This window comes from Zonotrichia leucophrys, chromosome 3, assembly GCF_028769735.1.
Source record: "Zonotrichia leucophrys gambelii isolate GWCS_2022_RI chromosome 3, RI_Zleu_2.0, whole genome shotgun sequence".
Taxonomy (NCBI): Eukaryota; Metazoa; Chordata; class Aves; order Passeriformes; family Passerellidae; genus Zonotrichia; species Zonotrichia leucophrys.
This window is the reverse complement of record NC_088172.1, coordinates 21,073,898-21,100,252: the sequence shown is the minus strand read 5'-3', so window position 1 is coordinate 21,100,252 and position 26,355 is coordinate 21,073,898. Positions and strand designations below refer to the sequence as shown.

The 26,355-nt window shown below is 34.7% G+C and overlaps 1 protein-coding gene across 2 annotated transcripts in view; it reads right to left on the bottom strand.

Annotated features, from left to right (window-relative positions):
- CSMD1 (CUB and Sushi multiple domains 1) overlaps positions 1-26,355 on the bottom strand; it is a 1,074,724-nt gene that overhangs the window by 355,080 nt on the left and 693,289 nt on the right. For both annotated transcript variants that reach the window (XM_064707609.1, XM_064707608.1), the window contains exon 7: positions 23,674-23,751. In XM_064707609.1, the coding sequence (XP_064563679.1) occupies positions 23,674-23,751 (78 nt within the window). The remainder of the gene's footprint in view (positions 1-23,673; positions 23,752-26,355) is intronic.

Below are 26,355 nucleotides of genomic sequence, written 5' to 3'. Positions count from 1 at the left end.
TGGTAAAATAGTAAAAGAGATAAAATATTAAAGATAGATCTTTTGAAAATTCTGACGTAAGTGTTTTTTATGACTTTCCTATTTGATCAACAAGAAAAAACATATTTCATGTCTGAAAACTGAATTATCCAGAGCCACAAAGTATAAATGACTAATAGTCTGTTATATGTTTGCATGCCTTAAAATTCAACTATATTCAATTTATATATCCTATAATCCACTTTTGTAATCCATAAATCTGAATTTTTTTGCTGCTGCTCCTCCAGACATTGTATATATCTTGAAATATGCTCACCAGACTTTTACTTTTGTGCTGGTTTTGTCTGGGATAGACTTATTTTTCTTCATAGCAGCTGTAAAAGGCTATAGTTAGGATTTGTGCTGGAAACCATGGTAAGAATACAGGAGTTTTGTTATTGCTGAGCAGTGCTTCCACAGAACAAAGGGCTTTTTCCCCCTACACCACTGCATCAGTGAGCTGGGGATACACAAGAAGTCAGAAGGGGACAGAGCCAGGGCAGCTGACCTCAACTGATCCAGAGGTCAGTTAACCCAAAATCGACCCAAAAGGGGTATCCCACATCATATGGTGTCATGATTAGCATATAAAGCTCAGGGAAGAAGGAAGGCAGGACATTTAGAGTGATGGCTTTTGTTTTCCAAAGTCGCCATTCTGCATGCTGGAGCCCTGATTCCCTGGAGGTGGCTGAACACCTGCCTGTGCATGGGAAGTGGTGAATTAATTCTTTGTTTTTCTTTGCTTGCATGCACTTTTACTGTCTGTATCGCAACTCATTTACTCATTCAGTTATTTGGGCCTCGGTTTCCAGCCGGGGTCAATCTACAAATTTTTTGTTAACTTTTATGTATGGTGTATGTCCAAGAGGAGAGGGAAAAGAATAAAACTCATTTGTCCTGCCTTAAGGAGTGGCACAGTAATCTGTACACAAGAAGAATCATCAACTAATTTCATCAATGCTTTTAGCATATCTGAAGAATTTGTTATCTCTATTAATAATTAAGGCTTCAAGCTTCCAATCTAAAATTGCAAGATATTATTAATGATGTTCTCAAAACATCATAGAAGAATTGTTAAAAACCCAAACAACAACCTTACATTTTTAATATATCTAGTTTTAATTCCTTTCTATTTTGCAATCCTGACTCCTACAATAAGTGTGCTGCAAAAAAAATGTATAAATAAAATACTAATTTACAACCCCGGGAGCTTAGTATATGGAACTAAATTCTGCCCATCATCTTCAAAATTTAGGAAGTCACTGAATATTTTTTTTTCTACCACATAAATCAGTAGATAGATTGAAAAGTGGTTTTTTTCTCTCAAATAATGGATTCACATTAGAGAGAAGAATCTGTTTCCTTGTTGATGATCTATATGAGAAAAAGTAACCAAATTGTCCAATACAAAGTCATACTTATATGGTTTCAGCTGAGGTAAAGTTAATATTGTTCACAGTGTCAAGTATGGAGCTACAATTTGGATTAGTGCTCAACACAGGAATGATAATAGAGAGATGTTTTTGTTATTGCTGAGGAAGGCTTACACAGGGCCCAGGCCTTTCCTGCCTTTTGTGCTGCCACACTTGTAAGGAAGCTGGAGGTACGTGGGAGGTTTGGAAGAGCTGAGAGAGATGACTCAAACTGACCCAAGGGATATTACAGATCATGTGGCATCATGGTCATATATAAAGTGGAGTGCAGAAGGTGGAAGGAGGGTGTCTGGTGTTTTGGCATTTGTATTCCCAAGTACTCTTACATGTGATGGGGCCCTGCTCTCCTGGAGGTGTGTGAGCACCTGTCTGCCCTTGGGAAGCAGTGAATCAATTCCTTGGTTTGCTGTGCTTGTGTGAGCAGCTTTTGCTTTCCCTGTTAAACTGATTTTATCTCAACCCATGAGTTTTTTATCTTTTACCCTTCTGATTCTCTCCCTGATCTCACTGGTGGGAGTGTGTGAATGGCTGAGTGGGTCTTGTTTGTTGGCTGGGGTTAAACCATGATGCCTATGAAGAATAGAAATTAAGGTTTTGCATATATTATAACTTGGCATTGCATATCTTTTGCATTTGAGGTTACACAATTCTAAAAGTACATAAGCCCCTTTTTTTTTTTTGCTTTGTTTTTATTTAGAAACAAAATAGGATACTGAACACTTGTACTTGGTATTTTTAAATTCTAATAAGAAAAGAAAAATGCTTAAATTCTTTGATCAAACATGTATCAGCTAATAATGACAGGGCTAAATGGTGTATTTCCTGAGTGTTTAAATTATGATTGTATACCATCAGTTAGATATTAAATAAGCATTTTTAGGACTAACTTCCACATGGTTCAACGTCACCTGTGGCTTCACTGGGTTATGCTTCATGGAAGTATTAGATGATGCAGTTTCAATGCAGGAGTATTGAAGCCCAGGGATATAGAGGCATCCCCACCAAACTGAATTAGCTCTTGGCCAGGAAAATCACAGATACACTGAATTGAAAGTGAGGAACTAATTAAAATGATCAGGGGACATATATATGAATAAACATGTCCAAGGATCTAGATTTACTGTTGCCTTAAATTAAGGCATCAATTCCACTTCAAATTCTTTAGTTTATATGTACCCAAGAAAAACACTTCAAAAAGCAACAACTTGTTGTTAGTGCATTTGAAATATTAACTTTGTAATTTTAGCACCTATTTAAAAAACCCAAACAACAATGAACCAAGACACCAAACCAAGAAAAGTCTTCATAATAATGCAATTAAGATTGATGTGCACATATTCCAGTGTCTACTTTTTCTCTTTGTGTTACATGTTAGATTTATTTTTTTCACTGCCTATTATTATTACTACCTAATTACAGAATGTAAAAAATGGTGTAACAAATATATATCTTGCAGACACACATAGAAAAATGAAAGCAAAACAGCCAAGACAGTAATCACCTGAGCAGTAGACTACTACTGTTGCAGCTAAAAATGTTAAAAGCAAGCTCCAGGCAGGTGAAAAAAAGCCCAGACAAAGTAAGTCTGATAACATTGTTCAAAGTCAGCAATGAGATAAATACTATGAATTACAAATAATTTTGGTAACCCATAAAAGAATATAAATTTGATAATTATTTTTATTTTTTTTCTGAATGATTACTATTAATGTGAATTTACTGTTTTCTACATTCAAAATTTTAATTCTCATCCATTATGACAAAAGGTAAAGGAACACATGCTTGGGGGTATTGTCATGTAGGAGTATATAATGAAAACCTCCATGGACAGAATAACAGGAAAAAATAGTATGCAATACACAACCTGGAAGGGCTTCAAGGATTCTTTCAGAGGTTAGACATTTTCCTTTGTCTGATATTTTACAGTATATCTACACTTTGAAATGCTGTAGTTATCCAGAGCAGTTCCAAAGGCATCTAACAAATCACTGTGTATAGTACAGAAAATAATCTTGAAATAGTAATTCAAATCCTGAAAACAATCTGACTGCGTGAGCATGGTTTTTGGTAGCAGAAAAATTCAAGCAAGGATATTCAGCTCAAGCTTATTACCCTGTATAGAGGCCAATTTGCCTCTGGTTTCAATGCTAGCTGGATGAGTTTAGATTTCAGCTTTCAGATATTTCTGAGCTTTCTCTGTGAGTAGGAGTGGTTTTGGAAATGAACACAAGTTTCTAAAATCCACTGAGTGAAGTTATGTCTATCAAAAATCTTTTCAATTCTCTGTAGTATACTATGATCTGATGACCTTTTACATCTCTTAAGAAAACTGGATTTAGAATGGGTTTTCATCTACCTAACCAAGAATAAATGGCAAGTGAGTTCTAAAGAGATTATGCTGATGGATTAGCTATCTTTAAATTGATATTTTAAGCTATCATTGCTTTTATTATTTCAGATTTTTACTGGGTTTTTTTTGTTGTTGTTTTATAATGGTTAAATACAAATCTGAATAAAAAGTTGTTGAATTAAAATACCATGTATATTAATAACACATGGAATATATTCAGTTTAATTCCAAATCAGCTGACTTTGCATGACTTTTTGATACATTTTTCTCCATCCTATACTGTAAATAAGTAAGCTAAAATAAAGACTCTATTAATGTATGCTTTATTTCTTGGAAATGATCAATACATGTAAAAAGGGGCAATTTGATTTTTGCTTGAATGTGACTTGAATTAGGATTAATATCTAGAGTGTTACTTCAATCATGTTAATAAATTTTATATTATTAGAATAATCAACCTGAAATTAAAAAAACAACATTTTTAAGAACTTTAAACTGACTCCTATTTCAGAGCAGAAATTGTTATTTTTATTATTCATTAGCATAATGGTATTATTCATTTCATGTTTTTTCAGTCACTGACCAGAAAAAAATCTCATCTTCTCATCTTTTTCTATGTCAACAACCTAGGCAAAAGAAAAGGTGGAAGCAAAGCCACTCTGTCCCATGTTAGTTATCATCTAAATAAGGAACATAGGACCTAATATTTTACACTCTTGCAGCATTTGCTTGTTAAAAAAGTAGAAGGTTGTAAACTATGCCTCTGAATCTCTGCTTCAAACCAACAACCAAAGTCAGCATTAGATGGGAGAATATCCCAGTTCTTTTAAAAATAAGAGAGATCTTTAAACATTGTCTTAGAATACTTTTGGTCTGTTTTGACCTTACTGTTTTGGATTTAAAAGTATTGCTGTTTTTCACAGGTTCACATCCCTATCTTTAGTGGTAAGTAGCTATGACCATGTAAAAGGAGGACGCTGTGACCTTCCCTCAAAGTTACACAATGACCCACAGTTTCAGAATTGTCTCCTTGTTAATTCAGCACCTCCAGAACAAATCTTTCAGTACAGCAATCTTAGTGAGTTAGTGCACAGGTAGGAGAGCTTTTATTACCCACATTGGTCTCATTTTATTTTGGTTTCTGTTCATTAATTGCAAATATACAACAGAAACAGTTCTGCTCCACAGAAATGCACTAAACCTCCCACTGAGCACAATGATTCAAAGTAATTTTGAAATTACAGCACTGTTACACATTTTTCTGTAATAACGTGGTACTCAAAGGCAAAGGGGAAATATTATTGACTAAAGCCAGATGCAGGATCAAAAACTAGAAACAAAATTAAGAAGGTTGAAAAATATTAAAGGTCTTTGTATTTTCAGGCAATGTTAGATTATTGACCCTATTCACTGGCTGCTGAAGAAATCCCTACACAAATTGTCATTTCATGATAAGACAATGTAAAGTGATTTTCCCCAATGAATAATCATCTCTCAACACTACACACACAATCTTTACATAGATCAAAACTTTTCATGGTTCCAGATGGAGGAAAGCCATTTTTCAAATAAAATAAACTCTGGATTTTCAATGACTGGTCACAGTTAAGAGATAACCTATCAAAGTACAGAAATCTTTCTAGAATTTTCTTTTCTGTAAAATAGTTTGACTGTGTTAGATACCAGCATAGTTTTTTTCAATAACACTGTATCCTAAGGTCTTAAGTACTATATTATGGCCTAGAATACTAAAATTGCCAAGAATAAAAACTAGGAATCACCATATGTTTGATTGATTCAAACCCATAAAAATATTTTATAATTTTATAACATACATTTTGTATAAAATATACAAAATGCATGCTACAATATTTAAATATCATTATAATTAGCACATATAAATGAAAATTACTTCTTATGTTATAGGAGAGAGCAAAAAGATAGAACTTTCTCTTCAGACCTCTCTATGTTTAAAATGTTTCTGTCAGATAGATACAAGTGACCTTTACTACAGTATACCTATTCTTTCATTTTTCTAACTTGTAAAAGTATTTAAAGGCATAAAATTTGACAGGAATAAAAGAGGGTACATTACATAGATGAGGAAAAAATCCCATTACAACTCACTGTCTCTTTTATTTGATATTCTGCAGATAAAACCAATGAAATTTAACATTCTTGTTATAGACTATAATTTTTAATTCATTAAGCACCTAGAGAAACTTCTAAATAATCTCAGTGAGGAAGAGAAGAAAAAGTAATTTTCTCTAACATATTTGGATAAATGATACTTTGTAGCTATATAAGCTTTTAGTAAATTAAGATAAAGAATTATAAATTGTTCCTTCATGACTTTTGATAAGTGTGTTCAATTACTCTTCATTCACTAAGCAAATAGAAGGCATTAAAAATACTAGAATATTTCGTTAGCATGTGCAACTATCATTCTTTGAAACTCATAATATGCTCTTTTAAAGGGTAACTTTTTAGGCAGCATATTCTTTTTTATTGTACTTTTCTCATATATACCGAAGAGGATTTCTCCTTAAATTTCTCAGACTTTGAATTTTCTGTGTTTTTACAGCTATGGTTTCCCAAGGTATGTGCAAGGCTTCTTCAAAGAAAAGAAGCAAACAAAACAAACAAACAAACAAGCAAACACCAAAAAAAGCAAGTCTATATACATATCTTTGTGCATATATGAAAGCAAAAGTGCAGTAGGCAAAAATACTAAGTTCATCTGGGTGTTACTACAGGTTCATTTTATTGAATCATAGAATCATCAAGGTTGGAAAAAGATCTCCAAGATCATTTAGTTGAACCTTTGCTTGAACTACATCTTGTCAACTCAACCATAACACTAGATGCCATATCCAGTTAATTTTTGTAATACTTCCAGGGATGGTGACTCCACTACCTCCCTGGGAAACCATTTCCAATGCCAAAATTCTCTTTCAGTGAAGAAATTATTCCTGATGTTCAATCTGAACCCCTGGCACAGGGGTTGTCCTGGCACTGGTTGCCTAGGAGAAGAGACTGACCCCCACCTGGCTCAGGGGTTTCAGGCAGTCGTGGAGAGTGATAAGGTCTTTCCTGAGCCTCCTTTTCTCCAGGCTAAACCTCCCCAGCTCCCTCAGCTGCTCCTCACAGGACTCATTCTCTGGACATATCATCAGCCTTTGTGCCCTTCTCTGGACACTGCTATTTCTGACACAAGCCACAACGTCACTGGCCTTGTGTGCCACCTGGGCACTCACTGGCTCATGTTCAGCTGGCTGAGGACCAGCAGCCCCAGGTCCTTTTCTGCTGGGCAGCTTTGCCAGCCACTCTGGCTCCAGGAGTTGTTGTGACACAAGGGCATGATCTGTATCTGGCTCACACCATTGGTCCAGCCTGTTCAGATCCCTGTCAACACTCCAACCCAATATGGTGTTGTCTGCAAAGCACTTGATCCTCTCATCCAGATCATCAATGAAGATATTAAACAGGACTGGCCTTGATATTGAAACCATGGGGACACCACACCTGTGCTGCCAGCACAGGACTATGACAATATTAAACGGAATGATCCATATTGGCTTGAATTGCATTCAGAGACAAAAGAGATCACTGAAATAGATGAAACATGTCTTCATATATGTCTTTATTAAGAAACTAACACAGTGAGGTCAGTCAGCATGAAACAAGATAGTATCTTATGTAACGATAGCCAAGCAGTTCTGGAACAGGTAGTCCAGGACTCAGAAAAACAAAACCAAAACCAAAACCAAACCAAAAAAAAAAAAAAACCACCAACAAAAAAAAAACCACAGAAGCAAGAGAAAGAAAAAGGCAATGACTTTTTGACTTTTGAGTGCATCTTAGTAAAGGAATTTAAGAACAAATCTACTGGATGACTTCCAAGTACAAAAATACCTGAAAGTCAAATGGATATCAAGCATCTTAAATACAGGAAGAGAAGTCCACAAATCTCATACGATTAAGAGGAATTCCTGAATGAGTATTTTAGATAGCTGTAATAAGATGAATAATTACCACTTCATCCTAAAAAGGAAGTTTCCTCTTGTCCACCTTACATGTTGTTAGAAAAGAAAGAGAATATGAGAATATGAGAAACTGCTGTGGAAAAGAGATGCCCGAGATGGTATAATAACAAATTATTCCACATCTACCAAGAAGATTCTAAAATGAAATATTAACATGGTTCACAAAGTCATAAATGCATAGAACAGGGGATGGAGATGCAAAATAAATTCTTGTCTGAGCCTGATAAGAGGAACGGGCAAAGGAAAACACACAAGCCAACAAAACCCAGCAAGCACTGTTCCATGAAAAAAATATTAAGTCCTAGAGAAAAAAAAAATCCCCAAAACAAACCAACCAAAAAAAAACTCCAAACCCACCCACTAACCAACCAACCAATAAAAAAGAAGAAAAAAAACTACACCAAAAAAAACCAACAATGACAACAACAAAAAAAACCCTAACACAAAGCAACACCCTACAGATCATAATAATGATTTTACATCAATTTCCTGTGATTCTTTACTTGAGTAAGACCAAGGAAAAAATATTTATATGCTACCAAAAATGTAAATAAATTCAAACCTTAAGAGAAAAAGCTATATCTCCTTCAAAATAGTTTGTTTGAAGTAATCCATGTGATAAAATTAAATATGTCAAATTCTTGAAACTCTATTAGAGTGCCTCTACAAGTTTACAGCCAGGAAGAAATACAAAGCAACTTGTAAGTAACCTTTGGATCCATTTCACGTTATGCTTGTTCATAAAGTGTAGGAGAAAAAAAAAGTTAAGTTTTAGTTATCTTTGTGAAAAATTTACTCTTAGTACATATGCAATATTTAAAATCAGTTTCTATTTCTCAGGCATTGAAAAAGTAGTTTGTCACAGAGCTCAGTCTTCACCCTGACAGGCCGTGCTATGACCAGGAATAAACACCAAATTTGGTTACAGGGGTTTTGTAATGAGCCATCTTTGGTTGGCACAAAGAGTTAACGCTTATGTTTCCTGCCCATGTTTGTTACCAGATTGCAGCAAACAGAACAAGGTAACAGGGCTGTCCCAAAAAATGCATAGCATAACCATTGTACATCTATATATTTATATTGTCATGCTCCTTGTGTGAGCCTTTTAACAGGATAAAGAAGAATTTCAACAAAAGAAATTTTAAGTCATATACTGTAAAGAAAATTTGAACTTTGATTTTCCTAAGTTTACATTTAGGCTTTGCTTTGATGCATGTACATGATAAAATATGCAATTAATTTAAAATATTAAAATGGATTAATTACAAGTATAGTAATTAATTCTATGTGTCATGAACATCTAGGTTTGGATTATACCAGAGATCTTTTAATACATTTGTGTAAGATTTTCTCAAAGAAAAAAGAAAGAATTTTCCTTAAATTTTACTGTCCAGAATTTGTTTTAAAATGCTTATAATTTGTCTTATTACTGGATAAATCATGTCTGCAAAGACTTTTGATGAGATATTTACCATGATGCAAATGCATCAAGTAAGCTGGATGTGTATTTTGACCCAAAAGCATTAAGGTTTTGTTAGCACAGTGCTACATTCACAATTCAACTTCATGCTTCTGAATCAGAACTGGCATTCTAGGTAACCTGGAGGACAAACATAAAGAGATGATACAGACATAAATTCTAAAGCAGCCTTTAGAAGTACAGTCTCAATTAATATTTTTCCTCTGTTTTGCCACCTTTCTCAGAAGTGCTCAATGTTGTGAAGAATGTAAACTTCTGCATTTAAGAAAATCTGACAGATTATTTTCTTTATAATTTCTACACAGGTAGCAGGTGGCTGCTTTTGTTTTCCTTTGGTTTGGGCTTTTTTTTGGGGGGGGGGGTGGGAATGTTGTGAAGTTTTGTTTCTCTGTTGCAAACATGCAGTGAATCTTTGATGCAATCACCACAGTATTGAAGATCTGAGCCTGCTCTTCTCTGCTTTGTGACAACAAGGGCATAACTGTGAGAAACAAGGGGCACATATTTTGAACTGACATTGCATGTATATTGTTTCATGAGTTCCCAAAAGCCCTTTCTTTTGGATTCAAAGTTGTTGCTTTTCTTCAGCTAAACAGTTACAGGTAATGGTGTGCAGCCCTTTGTCTATGGGGAATTCTAGATAGCTATGCAACTATTCAAGCCATTATAGTTAAGTTTTTATGAGGGATTTTTTCCAGTTAAAAAACTGTAAAATGGAACTTGGCAAGTTTTTTTTCCTTTTTTTAAGAGGCCAGAATTTAAAACACTTTAATAATTAATTTCTAAGATATATCTATGAACAATATTTGTTTCATTTGAATTTTTTTGGAAAATATGATTTAAGATATAGCTGATTACACTGTGACAGATAGGGTACTCAATGCTCTCCAGCCTAAGCCCCTGTATCCTGGCCTCTGTAAATTTCACAAATGAATTTATGCTTTAGACTGCATTTTAGTTTAGAGTTGTTTTTTTTTTTAAAGTTAAAGCTTTAGCACAACCAATTTAATCAACCATCATTTTAGAATTATGTCAGAGGGAAATAATTTTTTAGATGTTAAAAAATACTTTTATTCTAGATACTTCTTAGAAGTGACTCTGCTCTTTGTTATTATGCAGATTGAACCTTTAAAATAGAAGAGGATTTGACCTTTAACTGTCCTGTAAATATATTTTGCTCTTTTTTCTTTTTTCTGTGTCCATGAAGAGCCAATCATATAGTCCATGTGCTAAACCTTTTCATATGACCACTTGTACAGCTTTTAAATATTAACAACTATAATTACCTTTGAGTACTCTGCATATTACTTGATGACATCCCACCAGTATTAAAGTTAATCCTGCTCCTCCTCTAATTCAGAGGAATTTGTTGCCCACAGCAGTGTTGTTTGCAAAGGGTGGGAGGACACAGCAGGGGCTCAGGAGGCAACAACGAATTCTAGCTGAGCCTCTGTCAATTAAAGTTCTTTCAGCTTCTATTGTACAGACAAAAGAAATACAAAGAATTTATCTGACTGCTAAGGGAGAGCAACATCATGTGTAACTGTATAACAAACTTAAATTTAAATAAACTGTATAAACAGTTATAAACAAACTTAAATAAACAAACTGTATAACAAAGTTTAAATTGCATAATAATACACAACTTCTTCAACAAACCTTTTATTTTGTCTAAACAAACAATGAAAGATAAAAGAAAAAATTGTAACTCTATTGTCCCCTGAAACACAGATTACCTATACCATGAGCCAAGACTACTGACAGGCATGGAGAAAACATTCCCAACAATATGGAAAATTAGGACTAGGCTTGGACTTTTGCCAAACCATTATATGTATTATTATACCATGTAATGTAAATATATTTTTGTGAGAAACTAGTTGTAAGTTATTTTAAAAGTATAAGGGTTAAAAAAATAAAAAGGTCACTCATTGAGATGTTCTTCCTACTTTTTATGAGGGAAAATCACTACACTTTTCCTATATGTCTATGATAATCATACTATTATTATAAAAATGTGTCAAGAGAGAGAGGACTAAAATATTTACTGTGAGACAGACTAGTCATCTTAGAAATGCTCTAAGCCATAGGAATGCAAGTGGACCAATAGGACTGCTATACTTGTGTTTAGTGTGTATAATACGTAAATATAGAATACAAAATAGCTGCTACAGTACTGGAGAATTCCAAAACCATGATCCAATTCCAACTAATGGGGCGGATTTGTCTCTTCTTCTTTTGCCAAGAAGTTTTCCTTATGAGCTTTAATTACCTGGTGTGCAGCAGATGGGCTCTTTTTATTAGGTGGTAGAGAACAGCATTTTAAGCATGAAGTGTTAATAAGCTTGCTGTTAGAGCAAATTGTGTCACATCCCTTTAACATCTCTTTTGCTCTAATTTTCATCCAAAAGGTTTTGTCATCTGAATTACACACAATTGTTGTCTGAACTAAATACCATTTTTCTGCCATTACATTTTTACTGTTAAGGGAACTTTCCTGTCTGACCACACAGGAGCCACCCTCTGGCATCACACTCCCACCACCGGAGACTTTAACTGCAGGGACTGAAGCCCCTTCAGAGCAGGCAGCTCCAGTGATCTGACAGGTTCCTGTTTCTCTCCCTGCACACCCCACTCTCACACAGTCAGACCACGTTTTCTCACTGGTTCAACCCCTGGTTTCCCACAAAAGAGTCTCAGACCTGGATCCTGAAAAGAATCTAATCATGGTGCAACAACAGAATAACAGCTCAAGCCGGTGCCTCTGAGGAGGAACCCCAAAAAAAGAAAACCCCAGGGCTTTTATACCCTCACAGTCCAAGCTCTGGACTCTTCCAGCAGAGTCTTCAGCTCTTGTCATGTCTCTGAGTGTCTGGTCCCCTGTCTGGGCCACAGGTCCCCATGCCCTTTATTTGCAGTTTATTTGCCCAGTTTTTGGGCTCCACCACCAGAGCTCCACCTGCAGCTCAAGTTGTGTCTTGCTCACCTGCTACTGGCCCTGAATGGATTCCCCAATATTTACTATATTAATTTCTTCACCAAGAGAAGATTTCTCCTTACCATTACCCCCTGTTACATCCAGCTTAAATGTATTGCTCAGAAAGCTTATGAGTGCCTCTCCCATATAGTGTCAGCAGGAGACAGCAAAACTCAAAAAGAGAACAGAATTGCAAGGCTTGAGGCAACTTCTGCCAACAAAATGAGTGTCAAAGAGCCTACTGAAGAGTTTGCACTACTCAAAGAATATGTAAAAATAAGCAGCAAAGATGGCAAAAGAGAGTGTATTCTCCTACACCAGCACGCACTGAAACAAAGTGACTGTTTACTAGGGAGAATGATGGGAATTTGGACCTTGTTTATCTACAAATGTGTGAAAGTTGTATACATATGAAAGCTTATACATGTAAGTGAGGAAATAATGCAAACACTAGACTTCTGACTGCCTCAAACTATCCTGTGCTGACACAGTTAGTTCACACTAACTTTTTATTGTACTTTTTAAAACTCTATATAAAACTATCCAAAAAATGAATAGTCTTTTTTTTTTTCCATTCCTTTATTCTATATTATATATGCTTTACTGGTTCCCTCAAAAGGTGCATTTTGATTTCCCATGCTTTTAGCTAATAAATGTCTGTGACACTCATCCTGAATATCTCACTCATTGGGAATATTTCAGATCAGCAGTGAGGTTGCATATTACTTCTCTAAAGACTGAAGTAGTTATGTCTAAATATGTATTTTAGGGAAGAGACTTCAGTGGATGGCAAAACAGGAACAAAGAACAGGTAAATATTATTGGCAATATTCTAGGCAGGGTTGAGGTTTTCCATTTTTTTGAAGTTGCTCAGAAATGTATTTTTTTATTCCTTTCACTTGTATGTAACTATAAAACAGGGTCAGTTGGGGCTTAAATTTTCTTTTTCAGGCATCTGCTTTGTATTTCTTTATTCTTGTTTTAAAGATATTAAATTGAAATAATTGTTCATTCATCTCATTCACTTTTGAGAGAGCCACAAAGAAAACACAGTTCTCCACACTAAAAAAAAGAAAAAAAACCAAAAAAACAAACAAACAAACAAACAAAAAAAAAACCAAAAAAAAAAAAAAAAACCAAAATCACTTTTTCCATGGGAATATTCTAGCACCACCTTCAAAAAGTGACCTTTGTGTCAAAGATGTGCCTTTTGCTCTTCCATCATCTAGTAAAAATGGCCAAGTAGGAGTCCTTTGGTAAACAGTAATTCAAGATGATTGAAAGAAACATGTTTAAGCAATACATCCCAAATACACGTCAAATTTAACAAAACCTAACACTCTTTAGTGTGATGTGCCTGTAGAACTCTCCACTTCTGGTGATCAATGAAAATTCAGAGAGCTAATCTTTTCTTGCACAGTCATCTACTCTTTTTCTTCCAGACCTTCCTGAGTGGGAACCCAGTGCCTTATTCAAATACAGAGGGAACAAGATCTGGATTTAAATTGCAGCAGTCAGACTGTTTGAGAGTAATTACAGAATTTCAAAGAAAGGGGAAAAAAAGTATGAAAAAGAAAGAGTGAGATAGCTAGAAAAAGCCTGAACACTGCATAAACACTGTTCAATGACAGACAGAACTCTGATGTTTTATCAACATTGTTTTTGTCCCAAATATGAAACACGGCATCATATGGGCTACTCTGAACAAAACTAAAATGCCATACATACAGTAAGACAAGAAGCAATGGCTTCTTGAATAAGAACTGAAAAACTGAAAAATAAGAATAAGAACTGGAAGACTGAAAAACAACAAAAAAAAAATTCTAGCAAACCTGACTGAAATTGAGGACATTTTCTAGTTTTTTATAACAACAGTGGTGTGAGATTCAAGCTCTACCTCTCCAAAATGACTTATTCTCTGTCAAACCAAGCCCATCTTACACATTAGCACTTCTCCTTGAGGATTACACCAGAAATGACTATCATTTATTGGTTTTAAGTGCTTTTGAACTTTCATACTCTAAATTGTGGATTAATTTTTTAATATATTCCATAGATACAAGAGAACAATATACAAGCAGATGGCACTGCTTCATGCTATATTTTTAATCTCAATGTAAGTGCTTTTCATTTCAGCCTCTGATGTTCTGGACTGCAGATGCATTTGCAGACTACTGAAAACCAGGTCTGGTAGAACTGAGAAAGGAATGTGACTTCTCAGTACAAATCAGGTTTACCATACAACTTCAGACACATGAAAGGAAAGCTGATATGTCAATAAAAAGTTGCTTCTTGAATAAAATATGTCACATAAAATGCTGGCTTAGAAAAGCCAGACTCTTTTGCTCTTGTTAATTTGTTAATTCACTGAGTTCAGTTAATTCAGAGTTCAGTTCGAAAGTGTTAAACTAGGGAAGATATGCATATTTGTGACGTATCTTTTGTTTATGCAGGAGAACCTCTTTCATGTTAGAAGCCTGAAGCAGAAAATACTGTGACAGTGAAGACAGAAATCAAACAAGTGCTTGCATTATCAGAAGCTATGTGGACTTTGAGATAAACTTATTTCTTGATGCCATCATGTGTATTAAAACATCATAAAACTTAAAACTTTGATATTGTCACTCTTTTTCAATCACAAAATTGATCTTGTCACTCTTACCAGAGTTCAGATGGCTTGCATGATAGAAGCATACATATGAGCCAGAGCACCCCACCTACAGTCCCTTCTTTTTCAATTATGCCAATGTAAAAAAACCACATCAGATGCCTCAGGATTTTTCAGGATTTTTCTTTGCATTTGTGTTTAAAAAGTAAGTAGCTGAGTAATCTTATTGCTTGTTTGTTTGTTTAAGAACAAACAATTTGTTCTATTGATTTCAGTGGCAGAACATATGCTGAATAATCCCCTCCCCCTAGCAACTAGTCCTTTTCTGCCAAAAGTAAGCCAATGTATTTATTTCAATTTTAATTCTTTCTTGTTGTGTTCATTCCCATCCCAAAAATATTTCAAGCTCCCAAATGAACATTATTGAGGAAATTAATATATAGGGTTATATAAATTTTTGCTTCCCTTTTTCCAAGTGAAGAAGGAGTAGTGGACACAAACTGCTCTGAAGCTCATAAATTAGCTATCACTAAACAAAACTTCCCTGTTCCAAACAGATATGACACCAGTCCTTCACAGTTCTGCTCAGAAGAGCTGCAGGAATAGACACATTCCAGGGTGACAGGCAAACAACAGACAGTGACATACTGCACCAACACAGTGAAAATATTTTCCAAAGTGTTTCATAATGTAGACAACATATTCTGAAAAAAAGAAAATAGTACAAGACATTCTATCAAATTCTGAAGATATTCTCCCACAATGAGGATTTAGAAGATCAGGATCTCAACAAATACACAAGTTCAGTATGAGCCTCTGTGGAAAGTGGAAATCTTGCAGGAGATGGGAAGTCTGTGCCTCTTCCAAAGGACTTGACAGTAAGGGTTTCTGTATTCTGAAGCATACCTTCACTGCATAGACCACTGTCATAATTCTCTCTTTAATTAAAGCTGTTTCCATGTTTTTAAGTTCTAGAAATCTGAATTCACCCACCCACAAATTCTAAATGCCTTGATAATTTAAATGCATTATTTCAATCTACACAGACTTCATTTTGCCAGCCTATTTACTGTCCACATCTATATTTTTAACAGAGCTGTATAGAGAACTTAAGCCAAGGAAATTATATAAAAGTATTAAAGTATATATTTATATTTTGCATGAATATTTATACAGAATTGTAATTGCTGAAAGCAAGTTGCTTATTTTTAAGTCTTTGACTTTGAAAATATAAAATTGAATGTCAGTTTAGCCTACAGTATGAACATTCACTTTGAATAATCAGTAACGTTCTATAATTGTATATGAAAATTAGTTAATGGCAGTTTCAGCTTCCTAGCTGGATAACAATTCATTTTAACCATCCATAACTCAATCAGATTACACCTTGTTTTACATATTTTAATAGAAGCTTTCTTCTGGTTATTTTACGAATTATATATGCAAATTATGTATTAAATAATTGATGAAGCACCTTGTTTTGCTTGTAGCTATAAGGAATGCTTTTCTTCACAAATATATTTAGGCAGTAGTTCTTTTCCCAGCAAGATTTTTGCATAGTATTTTAAAAGATATTTAAACTCCTGCTGTGATGAGAGCTTATTTAGAAACACCAAGTATAATTTAGTAACCTGATTTATGAAGCCATTTATACAATATAGTGAAATAGCATTGTAGAATAATTTCATTGCATAGGGATACTAATCTTCTCTGAAAATCCCAAACTCTGTAACTCTTGGGAAACTCTGTATTATTACAGTCTATGATAGGACAAAGTATATCATGGTAATTAGCCTTCCTATTTTATTAATGCTTTATAAAACAGTTAGAGGTTAATCCAGCAGTTATTTTTTCCTACTGCCCAATTTCATACCCTAATACTCGGTAACAAGGGAAAATAGAGTCATTAATCTTTTACTAGGTATGTGGTAAATGGTTTAATGGAATATTAAGTATTATTCATTATTTACAATTATATCTATGTATGTGGGTAGGTATACATAGACATATATAACTATCCCTTCACCTTTTGTATAAAAGTGCCAGTGTTTTAAATGTTATTTCCCTCTTTTCTTTAACTGAACAACTAACATATGCTCAAGTATTTCTGTGAAAAGACTTTTTAAAATAAAATTGGATATTGGCAGACAGGCTAGGCCCAAAAGATCTTATATACTTAAGCCTTGTGTTTCCTAACCTTGTAAGTACTACATTAGTAAGTTATAAACAATCCTTTCTCTCATTTGAAGACATGCACAATATAAATGCAAATTTGAAAATTGCTCTCTTTTTCAAGCTGTGAGATTTGAACAAATGAAAAATAACTTTCATGATTGAAAAGGCTGGACCGGTCATGATACTGCGTGGACACCTAAAAATTAGAATCATTTCAGTGTCTGTAAATTATTATAACACAATATGACACATAAGCACTGAGTAACTTCCCCTGACAACACTGAGATCTTCAGAGAGAACTAAAGAAACAAGTGCGAAAGAGGCACCTCCATATTGATCTTAGAACTCAACATTTTTCCTCTGACAAATCTCAATCTTACATATATGTGTTTCAAATGCCTCCATTTTCCTCATGAAAGAAAGGATATATCTGTTACTGAACAAAGAAAATGCCGAAAAGATGTTCACTAAGGTCTGAAAAGAGCCACAGATGAAGCCTGTCAGTTTTCACCCTTGCTTTGCAATGCTTCCTGAAGAGCCTGGGAAACAGCACTCTTTGAAAACACTCTTTGATTTGTAAATGGAAATCCAAATTTCCACAATTAGGAATTTCTCTTTTTAAAGGACACAAAGCAGATAACACTGTAAAATGCAATGCTAGCGAGTTTTCCTTCCAAAAATTTAGTAAAGTATGTCTCTTGATATACGGGCATTCTTCTCTTGTCTCTGCTTTTTTTTTTTTTGTTTTGGAACCTACAGCTAACTGATTAACTGAGTGTCAGAACAGGGTAAACAACACCCAACAATCTTGTTCAAAACATCTGCAAACACTACAGAGTGCCCCAGAATAAAAGCCCAAAAGATGCCAACATTTTCTCATCTACTTTACTTGTGTTAGCTGGCAGCGAGACCAATTAAAAAGAGAGATTTATGTTACATTTATTTCTCCAGTGCTTTTAAATTCATGCTTCTTGAAAGGGCACAGGCCTTTGGAATTCTGCAGAACAAATCTACTTTCCAGCAGATTTTTTTTTTAGAAAAAATGATAAGGTCTCTCTACTTTTCCTAGTGTTCATATTTTATTTCCTTTACTATTTTTTAAATACAGCAACATAATATTTTAAATATTCAAAGCAAAAAACAGACTGAATATTGAGAGCACTTGGGCATACAATATCCAAACTTAGGATCTTTTGATATCAACTGCTTGTAATTACGTGGGTAGCTTGTTTTGTATCATGTTTACTAGTGATCAATCCCATCACTGATAAAAGGTTTCTTAAACTAATGCAAGCATGAGATTTAATTAATGTAAACTAATGTAGATTAGAGCATAATTTTAAAGAATGAAAGAGATTTGATATTGTATAGTTGGGATTTTAAAAATTTGAAACTGAAAACTATCAGAACAATGAATATTTAACAGTATTTTTATCATTATTTGATTCTGACATAGCCTGTAATAAATAGCATGTAAGATCCATATTCAGTAAGAAATGGTTTTTCATATGTGAAGACTCAACACAATACAAGCACAAAAAAAAAAAAGACAGAATTTTTAGTGGAAATTTTTCTATTACATGTGCATTTTGAAAATAATAATATGGTACTCTTACATAGGTTTTCAGTGATCCTAAAATAATTTTGGAAAAATATACTAAAAACTTATTAAATAATAATATATTTTGGGGAAGAAATTATAAGATAACTTAAATATAATAACCAGAAATCAGTGTTTATATCAAGAGAAGATATAAACTTAATTTTTAAAATGTAGTAAGTAGCAATAATTTTTCCTTTTATATCTGAAACTTTTCATGACCTTCAGCAGTTGTCATATCTGTTTGTTCATTGCACATTGGTTTGCAACTGTTTTCTAAGTATTAATCAATCGATCAAAATATAAAAGTACTTAAATAAATTGATTTTTGCTAAGGCATAAGAACAAAACAGCCAGAAAATTGTGCTATTAAATGCAACTATTTAGTCCAATATTGTCCTTCTTAGGGAATTACTCTTTTATTAAATGAAGAACAAAATTTGACTACTCTCTACATTGCTTCTGTCAAAGTACATTTACCAGTAGTCACACATCAAGATGAAATTGTCAGTTTATTTAAAATGTGAGGAATGTATTGGTAAGCAACAAATTTTTATCCTAAAATTTTTAACTTTATGTTACAATGTCCTAAGTCATTTTTCTCAGTTACCCAACAATAAAATAAATAATGACTGCTGTCATTCTTTCTTACACAGAATTAGCAGTGTAATCCCATTTTGGTATTAATCACTACAGTTTCAAGAGCATGTGCCATTAATTCAACTTAATGTGCTGCAACCAATCAATATTTAGTCTGTAAACTCATTTGTTCTTTGGCTCTACATCACAAAAATAATTGTTGTAAAGTAGCTCTTTTTATCATCTTCAGGGTGAGGAACTGTTTAGGTAAACTCTGTAACTCAAGTTTCAGAGGACGCATTAATCTTACACTAAAATCATGATCTCCAAAGTATTTAACATGGGTTTTCCTAGTATTCTAAAATACATTTTCAAATAATACTACAGAAGCCTGAAATTGCCTTTGTGAAGTATAAGAGTTTTTTACTTAATGAGTACTTAGAGAATTTACACTTCATAAAGCACAGTAGTTCACACGCACCATATTGTACAGTGATGTTAGGTCACTAAATATTCAGCAATTACTATGAAAATCTAACATGGTTCAATATGAATGCCATATTTTTAAATTAATCACTGTCTGTTAATCTTTCTCACTGTTTCAGGCTGTGGACATTCCTTGCAGTTTGCTGTGTCATGTGGCAAGAAAGTGACCACGCTACCTTTTGACATGAGCAAAGTCAGGAAATCAGCTCTCCCAGGCACTTCTTTCTCACTGCTGCCTTCCCCTCCTGGCATCACTGCACTGGCAGATTTGTACACACCACATAAACTGTATGATCATTTGCAGTTTTCCCCTGATATGATGTGTCTCACCTCACTGAACTTCCTTGGCATTTGCTGTGTGCTTGATGCATCCCTGTGCTCCCTCCTCCTGCTGCTGAGGAGATGTGGAAGTGTGAGGCTGCCCTGTGGCTGCAGCAGGACGGTGATGGCATTAGGGGCTTCTGGGGCAGTCTGCTCTCCTAACCCTTCTCTGTTTTTGGGCTGCAGACGGCACAAAGATTTGCAGAGGTGCTAATTAGCAGGGCTGCAGTTATGGCCCTGCCTTCCCAGTATTCTGTGAACTGGTGTCCTGAAGATCCGTATTCACTTGTTATCCTTTGCACATAGCATGACTAGCAGTAACTGCCTGGTGTGTACACTTTAAGAGATAAAATACAAGGAGCTTCTATTTGACAAAACAATGAGACCTTTATAAGGACTATGGCTGCCCAATTTTGGTCTTTCCTTGCAGCTCTCTTCATTAGGGCTCTCCTCTTGGATGTACAGGATTCTCCCGCACAGTCTCTCTACTGTAGAGGTAATGCTCAATGTGTTTAAAGATGCTAATCACCCTCTGAGAGATTTGCTGGACAGAAATAATGCCATGAAAACACTCATGCAAGAGGCAGCAATAAAAATTTTATTTTTATTTAATCAGTCATTATGAAACTATAGTCATAGCAGTTTTAGAAAAGGCCAAAGCTATTAGGGACACAGAGTCTGCAGGTTTTCATGTTAGAATGAGTGAAGACAGCAAGATGGATTTTGGGGAATATAGCATATATATCAGAATGATAACAAAAGTGGCTAGGCAACTAATCAGATGGACACCAACAGATGTAATTTGATTTGCTTTCCCTAAGCAGTTTCATAAAATATAATTCTGCCCTTGCTTTTATGAGAGATCAGCTTCAGATGATCATTGATTTACCTTCAAAGGTAAATATACTGACTGGATTTGGCCAGTGTTTGTGGCAGCTCAAGCACTTAAAGCTGTGAAAACTGCCTGTCCCATGTGCCTTTACCCAGTTTACTCTTTCACACCTTTGCCAAGTGCAGTACTGTATTTTACTTCAATTATCTTTCCCATCCTTTTCCCATTTCCTTGCATAATTTAATCACAATTCAGCTGCATCTGGCCCACTGCTAGAGACTACTACCTATCAGGACTATCTGGCAAAAAACTAACTTGATACGTTTCTTTTGGGTGCACCAAAGAAGAAAAAAACAAAACAAAACAAAACAAAATAAAAAACTACTGGAAAAAAAAAAACACAAAGAAAAAAAACCCACAAAAAAACCCCAACCCAACCCCATGAAAACAAACAAAAAAAATCCCTCAAAACCAACCAACAACTCTACCAAAAACCACACATAAAAGCCAAACCAAAACAAAAAGCAACGGCAAAGCCCTCTTGTTTCCCTGGGAAATGCTACAATATATAATGAATTTTCTTTCCAATATAGAGGCACCTTCATCTGAAAGCCATGCTTTGCTACCTGACTCTTTATAAAGGATGGAAGATCTGAAAGAAAGTATCCTGGAATCCAGGCAGGTCCAAAAGGAGAAGAGAGAGCTCTGACTGTACATGACTGAAATACTAAAATACCATTCTGCATTCTATGAGGAATTATCAGTAATGTTATTATCATTGGTAACACTGATAACATTTTCTATATAAATCCTAAAAGGCTGTTGCCACTGTGAAATGCTTTTTGAACCAGCTGCTTGCAGTTTCTGCTTGGGAGGAAGAGCTGTGGGAAAGCTGCAGGTCCTGGGATGCACAGGATATGCTCTCACAGCATTTGGTGTGATGATATTTGCATTCCATTTACCCCCTATAAGCCAAAAAGCCAAAACTAAGCTCTCTGCTTTATAGAGAGAGAATATTTAAAAGATCTAACATACAAAAATAGTGAGAGGTGTTGGTATATATTTTTAAAAAAAAAAATATTCTATTTGGCATCAAATTATAATATCCATTCTTATAATTTCTCTGGAGTCAAATCCCCAATTGTCTTTTCTGTCTGCGTAAGTGCAGGTAAGATAAATGCTTAAATACTTAAAGCTTACATCAGAAAGAGCATCAAAATACATTTGAATCCAACTTATTGTATTTTACTCTTATAATTTTTAAAAGATTTATATATATGAAAGTAATGGTAATAATATCAATGCACTTCTTAGATTTATATTGGAAGTAAGACATGATAATAAGGTTTTACAAGTCAAAACACAAAGGAAAAAAGACAATTTTCACTGAGGTAAACAACAGACTGCCGTATAATAATTTCTTCCACAGCCTGTCATACTTCCACTTTCTGTAACTACATCTGGTGTTTGACAGCATGTGTTCTGAGACCGTAAGCAGAGATCACACAGCTCCCGGAAGTAACTTATAAATAATGAAATTATCACCCATTCAGATACAGACACCAAAGAGATGGATCAACTTTTTCTGCTACACCTTGCATAAAAAGTTCCTTTAGAGTGCCTCAGCATCAATGTGCAATATTTAAAGCAGAAAATTGTCATGCCTCTTTTGTTCCAGTGAGCATACCAGAAACTCACTTTGCATTAAACAATGCACGACAGAAACACAGAGAATAAAACATATCCTCTAGACATCAGCTTTCAAGACACTCATTCTCTCTGCACTCGCAGAATGGCACAAGGCAAACACAGCATAGTTTTCACTTCATTGAGTTCACTGTTATTACATGAGGAATTAATTTATCTGAATACATATGAAACATTACATTAACACTTTTAATGAGTTCTGTGTGAATGCTGGCCTAACCTCTGGCTTTTTTGGTTTGAACTTTTTTTGGGCGGGGGGGTCTAAGGGGCCCTCAGTTTTCAAAATTCAAAAATATCCTCTTTTTCTCAATTCAAGACTGGCCTAATTAATGGAGAAAGAGCTCTCAGGATATTAGTCAGATTGCCAGTTCAGAGAAAGTGATGCTCAAAAAAACTAACAACCTCATAGTCCCATAGGTAGCATTTTGATTTTAGCTTTACACTTTACACAGGGAAAAAGGTGTAAAGGGACCAAACAGGTGTCATTCCGGAGTGCACTATGCATGCAATGAGGGGAAGTTGATGTTGTGACCTCCATCTTCTTGAGAAGCTGGGAATTACACCAGTTCTTAACTCCTGCTGTGCAAAACTGGAAAGAAATGTTCACCAGACAGTGTGGCAAGATGAGGGAAGAATTTAGCTGTGATATTGAGTGAGGGGAAGGAAAAAACACAAAGTATAAGTTTAAATACAGAAAATTCTCAGATAGCCTCACTGTCCCCAGTATTGAACTGATGAAGTCTATATGGCAGTGTTCTGCCTGGATTTCCTAACTTGCCATGTGTCTCTGAATTCTAAATAATACAATACACAAGAATACTGTAATATATAAAATGCAGGGGGATTTCTACCTACCATATTTTTCAGAGTTTACACCAACCATATTCTGCTTTCTACCCTCAGCAGAGTATTATCAGTGGAGTTCTGATTCCGTGACAATTGAAAGCATAATAGCCATTTTATGACCACAGCATCCCAACATCTCTCTCTTTGATTTGTATATTTACAAGGATTCCAGAAGATATATGCAGTCACTAAAAGTAGGGTTATAAACAACTTACAGACAGAATTTTTGTGGTTGCTGTCTTTGCTGGGCAACATCTTGACTCCTCTTGATTTCAGTTCAATTGCCTTTTTTACTGAGAAGACAAGCAAACAAAGAGAAAATAATTCATTATTAAACCTCATTAAAAGCACATATAGCTTCAAAATCATGCATTAAAATAATACAAAGCTATATAGGAAACCTACAGCAGAATGAAATAACTGCAGCTTCTGGATAATCCAAATAAATTTTTGGTTTTATTTATTTTTACAACGAATATAACCATGTCCTTTTTGAACAGATATTATCAGGATTGGCAATATTTTGGATTCAACTTTCTTTATGTTCAAAGAAAAGAACAGCCTGTCCTAATTACAAGTATGGATTTCCTGTGTTTGCCATTCCATATAAGAAGATCTCAAGCATTAAAAAAAATATTTCTTACATAGAATATACAGAACATTATCTACATATATTCAAGGACTACAAGCTTTCAACGTGATATCCACACCCACTTTTGTTTGATTCACTTTTCATCAGGAGACATGTTTTTAGTTCTGTTTCCCAATGAGATTAACACAGTGTGTTACATTATTTGGCTCACCTAAACCCTTTTGAATCTACAGGGCAATTTCAACTGAATTAGAAAGAAGAAAGAGAGTAAGAGCTCTCACAGGGGCAACGCTTTGTGAGAAAGAACAGATGCATCAGAGGTTTAATATCTTTTTTCTCTGTTTAGTCAGCTGAATGGCTGATAAACTCCCAGCCTATCCCTATTAAGTAGTTTGGGCACCATAGGTGGGATCAGGAGCCAAGTAGGAAGAGACATAAGAAGACAGCAGTGCAGCTATACACTAAGGAAGACACAGGGTAGAATTTTAATTGTAATGGTAAGAGAAAAGGATAGAAATATAGGACACCTTCACAGGATATATATTAGTTCTGTGGGAACAAATTGAGCAATGGAAAGGAAAATCAGATGTAGAAAATAATTGCAGAACAAGCATGAACAATTCAAAACTATTGTGTCAAAAAACAATAGCAAATTGCAAAATAGCTGATGACTGACTCTGTACCAGAATGCTAATGACAACATCAAGATGCATTTCAGTTACCAAAAATTACAAAAACCTGTAATCCTTCCCTGATTAATATTAAATACTTTTTTCCTAGATCTTGCAGGGGCTAATAATATCAAAATGCACTTATTAATCCAAGATAAAAACAGAAACACAAATTCAACTCAAACATTTCTTACATGGAAGTAATTAGTAACTCACAGTCAATAAATTCATATTATAGAATGAAAGTTGTACTTTTTGCCATTACATGGTATAAATTTTGTAATTACTACAATATACACTGATCTGTATGTAAATATTTCTAAGTGAAGTGGTAGAAAGTTGTCTTTAAATACTGCATTTAAAACATTTTTTCCATTGTATTTATTTCTATATTGTAACTTCAGAGGGAAGGTGGCTTTTCTTGACTACTGAAATTGAGCAAGTACTGCAGAAAGTACATTCTGTGCAAGTGCAGCCATTCACGCCTAAATGAGGAAAACAGGTGTTCAAATGATGAAAGATGATTGAAACACAATTGTAGCTGAATAGTATGAAATGGTTATGACAGCAGTGTGGTGTTTTCTTCTAAGGCAGGAACTGTACATCATACAGAGACATCAGTGCAGACAATATTATCCCCAAGGCATTTTGGAAGGGCAAACTTTATGGATATGGTTTTATTTGGATTTGGAACCTAAGTTTCCAGACTTAGGTTTGAAAGTTTCCATCAAGTGCCACCTTAAGTTGTTTTTCAGGCTGTGTAACAAATCTGTTAAAAGTATTCTATATTTAAAGGGAAATGAACAGCACAGTTCTTGCAGAGAATATTTGGGATATTGTCAGGAGTTGTGGTCCCCCCAGCAGTATGAATTTCTCAATTTATTAATATCTGGATTATGTAAAACCTGTGAGCAGTTTTTTGAGGATTCAGAACCCATATTGCTTACATGGATGAGTAATAAAAACATTGAGTTATTAGGCAATGGACAGAAAAAAAGAACTCTATTCCTCTTCTTCTCTTTGTGCTGTGACACTATTTTAGAGTAAAAATTACAATCATCACTTAAATTCCTTGTGACATTTCACTCTTAAGGGCATTTGCTATACATATTTGAAGAACACTTCATGTGAATGAGAAAAAATTATGCTCACAAGCTTTATTTGAAATACAGAGGTCACAAACAAGAATGAAACAAGATGTTTTGACTAGATATATGAAAAGCTTTTTGACTGTCATGCACTGAAACAGGTCCTGCAGTTTCTATCCTTGGATTTTTTTCAGATTTCAAGATAAAGCCATTCTGTATCTTACTGAAAGAACATTAGGGAGGGGATGTACAAAACTTAAAATCAGTCATCTAAACATATGTTTTATGAAGAGAAATAGCTCACTCAAGGAGGTGATTCATCCCATTCTAAGATAGACACAATGAATCCTTCTCTGGAGATGCCTTTTTCTCTCCACAAAACATAACAGAAACATATAATACTTGCTGAAGCTAGATCCCTACATTTTAGACAGCAGACATTACGTGGAACGAGTCTTTTTGTCCGTACAACTTTAATAGCCAAATGCAGCTATCTAGGAGACAAATGTAGTTATCTGGGAGACATATGGACCCAAGAGTTGAAAT